We start from the raw sequence: 5,478 nt of genomic DNA, 5'->3' as shown, positions 1-5,478 counted from the left end.
GAGAGAGAGAGAGAGAGAAAAGAATCAATGATCAATGGCACCAACTACAGATTTACATGTCTTAGGCTATGGAGGCAATGTTGCTAGCTACTCCTCTCCCCCCACCCCACCTCCAAGAATAAAGGGGGACAATAAGGAAGCTTATAAAGAACTAACAGAAAATACAGGGAACCCCTCTGAGGAGGTCTGAGAGCCTCAGGAGGCTGTGTTGGGTCCTGTGGGAACAGCAGGAAACCAAGCCCAGTTTGGCGGGAAAGGAATTTACCAGGAAAGAGCAAGCTGCTAGCCTAACCCAGATCTGTGTGTGTGCTGGACGTGGGGAAACAATTGTGCCGAAAGCCAGGTGGCCTGGGGCAGGAGGACAAAGTGTTCAGCCCTAGGCAGTGAGGGGGAGGAAGGAAAATGCCTCCTGCTTTCGTGAAGGATGAGGAATGTTCTTATGAAGTTGGGGTGAGGGAGGGGACCCGGGCTGAGATGACAAAGTAAACAAAAACAGGTGTGACACCCTGCTCACCAAACACAGCTGGTGTTGGGACCAGAAGGCCAGGAGATAGGGCAGAGGTAAGGCTGGGGTAGAGGAAGTCGACGGCGAAGCAGCCCGTGGAGCGCAATGCAGGGAGCAGATGCCAGACAGGTCACCCAGGCAAAAGGAACAGATGTCACCCTCTGAGATTGCACTTGAGTAGGAAGTTAAAGGAAGGGCTTGGGGTTGGGAGTTAACCAGACGGGCTGGGCTCACGGAGGACACCTAACCGGTTAGATGGGAGCAGAGGAGCATCTGACAAGGTGAATGGAGGTGGAAATTCAGGTTCTGGCAGCCCCCGGGATTAGGAGAAGCAGTGATTGAAGCCCTGTAGTTTGACAGGATGGCCCACAAGAATGTATAAAGGAAACAGGGACTCCTGGGAATCCCAGCAAGTCCTCTGCTGGGGCGGGGGGGAGGCTTGAAAGACAGCCAGGGAGAGCTGTGAGGACCTGGAGGAGGGTACCTGATGAGGAAGGCAGGGATAGCAGCTAGAAAGTGGCATTGAGATGCAGAAGATGGATTTGGAGAGTGTTTGCAGTGGGTTAAAAAGAAATGAGGAACCGGCTGAGTGGAGACTTTTTTTTCCTCACAGAGTTCAAAAAGGTGTGGTTTAGAAGGCAACTCAATCAAAACAAGGATTTCCATCTGAGTGATAAAGGTGTTGGCTGGTGAGCTGTCTGGGAAGATTAGGAGGTAGCAAGGATGAGGAAGGGCCATTGTGGTGGTGGTGGTGGTGGTGAGAATCGTAAATACAGGAATGATGGGGGTAGCCTCGGAAAGAGTTGAAAACATGTTCCCTGAACTGGGTAAAGAATGAAGAGAGATGGCAGAGGAGCGCTGAGGGGCTTAGGACAGCATGAAGGGTTAGAGGAGCTGGTGTGGGTGATGAAGTCATCCCCTGGATGGATGGAGCAGGCATGGGGTGAGTGCGCGAAAGTGGACAGGGTCAGACTCTCGCTAAAGAAAATGGTCTGGTTGGATGGTGACTCAGCTCCCTTCTGATAGGCACCAGCGATCCACCTGAGGCTGCCACGTGAATCAGTGTGATGGTGTCGTGGCAAACTGCTTAGCAATGTGGAAACTGCTGTAAGGGACTATGGCACTCACAGTTCCTCTCTAGGGGTGGCAGAGCTGGGGAGCGAACGGTTCCTACAAGAAGAGCGCACATGTTCATGAAACTGTAGCTGTTGGGACTATGGTTCCTGGCTGAGTGGGGAAGAGATTTCTGGTCTGTGGGCAGCTGGTTCTTCGGGAAATAGGGAATCTGTAGTTGAAAACAGTTCCTAGTACCTTGCCTGGGTGGCCGGGCAATCCTGGTATGTTTGGGTTCTAGGATGGCTGAACTGCCCTGCTGCTACTGTGGAATAGGGGACATGGGTGCTAGAAATAAAGTAGCAAAAGCCTAAGATAAAGGGATGAGTAGCCATCTGGGAGGATGGGGCGATGTCTGTAACAGGACCAAGAGGAGAGAAATAGAACGGAAAATGGGATCAGAGTTGGCAGAGGGGCACAGGGTAGAAAAAGCCAAAGGAGTTCTGGCAAAGAAGAAATTTGTCTTTGGTGGGTTGGTTGGTCTCACTAAGTAGCCCAGGCCAGCCTTGAACTTGGACTTCTTCATCATATCCCCACCCCCACCCCTGACCTCCTGAATACTGAGATCGCAGGTGTACCCCAGGATGCCCAACTTGCCTTCTCCATGTTCAGCCTGATCTTTAGGAGCTGTGCCAGTAGTGGATTTACGTTCAGGAAATGAATTCATAGAACTGTGCGCTTGGCCTGAAGTGTGAGTTTCCCTTCATCAGGTACGGTGAAAGACCAGAGAACTCAGGCAGAACAGTGATTGCCTCCTCTCGTGGTTACTCAGAGGCAATGCCCTTCTGAGAGGTGGCACCTCGTCTTTGATGTGCCCCACCTACTGTTTACAAGAATCCTAGGAAAATCAAATTGCTTAATAAGATCCTGAAAGGCAATTATAGTCAATTACCAAATGAGGCAGTTTCCGTCCTCGTCCTTCTGGTCTATGTATTCCTGGTGGTTTCCCCATGATGCTTAAAACAATTAATAAAGGCACAATACAATCATTCTTTTCACTCAAGTTATTAGTCCATTTAGAATCTAAGATGGATTTTAATTTACAGCTTATTGAACACATATCCATCGTGATAAGTACACTTACTTCACACTCAGTAAAATATCTCAGAGATGGGTCGTGTTCTCCGCCATGTTAGAGAAATAAAATCAGAGGTTCAGAAACAAGAAGTTAATTGTCCAAGTTTTATAACTAGTGTATGGCCAAATTCAGATTCAAACCCAAATCAAAATCTGGCTCTAAAGAGCCTCTACACCATATTCTCCCCCACTAGAAATGAAAACATAACCTTTTTAATATACTTTTATCCATTATAATGTTAAAAATAATTTCTTGCCCTATTTAAATAGGGTGATTAAATGAAGTTTTTTTTAAATCTTTCATCGAGACTATTCAATTGTTTTCTTAAAGCTTTCAAAATATATTTATTTCTACGAAATCAAACAAATGTATAATGGGACACTTTAAACAACAAGACATGTGTAACCCCGGCTTCTAATGTCAACACAGCTGGCGATGAGTCACTGAAGGCTGCCAACCTCCACCCAGACGGCTGACTCCCTGATGGTCCTCAGCTGCCACCTAGTGGACAACAGGGGAATTCTTTTCTGAAACAATTTACAGGATTTAAGGGGATTATGCCATTTTAGGGATTAACTTTGTTAAGGTAATTTCTTGGAACTAGTCACATTCCCCATATATATAAACTGAGCCAAATTAATTGAGCATATGTATGAAGTAAATGCTTTTTCATTTTGAATATTAACACAAAACTAGAAAACAGCTTTCCAGAGATTAAACTACCACTTGTGTTTTAAATTAATTCCAACTAGTAACCTTAGATTCCAAACATAAAACAGAAATACAAGCGTATGAAGCAGACAACTATTATTTCTCAAAATTAAGGTAACTCTTGATATTTTTTCCCATCTGTGCCTCCATCTTTATTTTTTAAATTACGTGTGTTTACCAGATAATTTGGCATGATATCATAGATTGCAGCAAATTAGAAACAAAATCATTTTAGTTATTACAGCATGGTGTATGTAGATTAGACTATGTTATCCTTGAGGGGAATGTAAACAGAATTGGAAAGCAAGAAATGTTACCTTAACGGACTCCCCCTAACAATCAGTTGACCAAAGGGTGGGTTAAGAGAGTTCAGCTTGTTTCTAAGTCTATGGGCATTAGCAACATGTGACTACAGAAACAGCAAAACGCAAAGTATTCTGGGTAGAACGACTAAGTGTATGGAGAGCCGAAGCCTCAAGGCATCAGGTTCCATTCCCCCAGAAGGTTAGAGACAGGGGCCGTGCCTGTGCTTGTCAGTTGATGCTAACAGCACTGCCTTGCAACCTTAGAGTTGAGAAAGCGCATCCAGAGAGGTGAGAGCCACCCGCTCTGGTCGCTCTGGGTGACCACCTGAACTGCAGCTGGACTTCTGTGTGCTTGCAGCTGTTTCTTTGCTTTTGTTTTTGTTTTTTTTTTTTTTACTAGACTAACAATACAGTATAAAACTATCTACAAGAGTATGCTAAGCAACCTAGAGCTGATTTCAAGTTTACAGGAAGATTCTACAGGCTCTGTACAAAGGCAGCGTCTCTACATGAAGGACTTGGGTGCTGCAATCTTGTTCTTGCTTCATTTCTGTGACTGTGATCCCCTGATGAGAGAAGCAGCTTGTGTGGGGGCGGGGGAGTTGTTTCAGCTCACAGTTCAGGTTATACTCCTTCATAATGGGGACATGAATGAAGGCAGGAACGTAAAGCCACCAGTCACATGACACCCACAGTCCAGGGTGGAGAGCCTCCTACTGAGTTCACTGTGTCTACTCTTATATAACTCAGGACTCAGCCTCAGGGTTGTGACCCATACCAGTTGGCCTTCCCATACCAAAATAAAGAAGATAATCCACTGCCTCCACAGATATGCCCCCAGGCCAACTTGATCTAAACCAACAGTTCTCAACCTGTGGGTCGCGATCCCTTTGGGGGTCACCTAAGACCATTGGGGAAAACACAGAGATTTTCATTACAATTCATAACAGTAGCAAACTTACAGTTATGGAGTAGCAATGAACTAATTTTATGGTTCTGCGGTCACAACAGCACAAGGAACTAAAGTAAAGGGCCCCAGCATTAGGGGGTTGAGAACCATTGCTCTAGACAGTCTTTTATTGAGACTCTCTTCCCAGGTGGGTCTAAATTGTGTCAAGGTGACAGTAAAAACTGACCATCAAGTCTTCGCTGTATTGTGCCGAGTGGGCAGCCCCTGCTACTCCCCATGAGGGACTCCCTTTCAGTCCCCTGAACTATGTATTAATGCCTAAAAGAAACCGCGAGGGTTGTTTTTTAATGTTCTGTTTTCTAAAACCCATTTATCTGAATGTGATAAGATCTCTGTCACACTTGACAGTTTAAAGAAGAAATTGGAGAAAAAGATTCAATTATATCTACATTTTTTTTTTGTCTTTCAGGCCAAGCAGGCAATACTCGAAATGGATGCCATCTGTAAGTTTTTGTTCCCTTAGCATTTTTTGAGAAGATGCCGTTATCCTTTTTGTGTCTGTCACGTTCTTATCTCAAAGCTTGTAAAATGTCAGTTATGGGAAGCCAGCGGCTGCTCACTTGATCCTAACAGCTGGAGCAGACATGAGCATCGCTTTCTAAGACGCCGCCTTGTTTCTGCTTTGGTTCCCCTGGTTTTCCTGTAGCATACTCTATGGCTAGTCACACTTCTAGTTTCTGCAGGTCCTAAAACTGTCAGGTGCACCTCCAGGGTCCAGGGTGAGAGGACTCTTCCTCTCACCTCTGCCACAATTAAGGAAGGGAGGGAGGTAGGGAGGGAGAGAGGGAGGGAGGGA

At 45.6% G+C, this 5,478-nt stretch overlaps 1 protein-coding gene across 1 annotated transcript in view; it reads left to right on the top strand.

Moving 5' to 3' along the window:
• Plekhg1 (pleckstrin homology and RhoGEF domain containing G1) overlaps positions 1–5,478 on the top strand; it is a 93,172-nt gene that overhangs the window by 67,564 nt on the left and 20,130 nt on the right. Inside the window, exon 11 of the mRNA XM_005363440.3 lies at positions 5,092–5,125. Within this exon, the coding sequence (XP_005363497.2) occupies positions 5,092–5,125 (34 nt within the window). The remainder of the gene's footprint in view (positions 1–5,091; positions 5,126–5,478) is intronic.

This window comes from Microtus ochrogaster, linkage group LG9 (genome assembly GCF_000317375.1).
Source record: "Microtus ochrogaster isolate Prairie Vole_2 linkage group LG9, MicOch1.0, whole genome shotgun sequence".
Lineage (NCBI taxonomy): Eukaryota > Metazoa > Chordata > Mammalia > Rodentia > Cricetidae > Microtus > Microtus ochrogaster.
The sequence above is the reverse complement of the archived record's forward strand: the minus strand, read 5'-3'. Positions and strand labels throughout refer to the sequence as shown.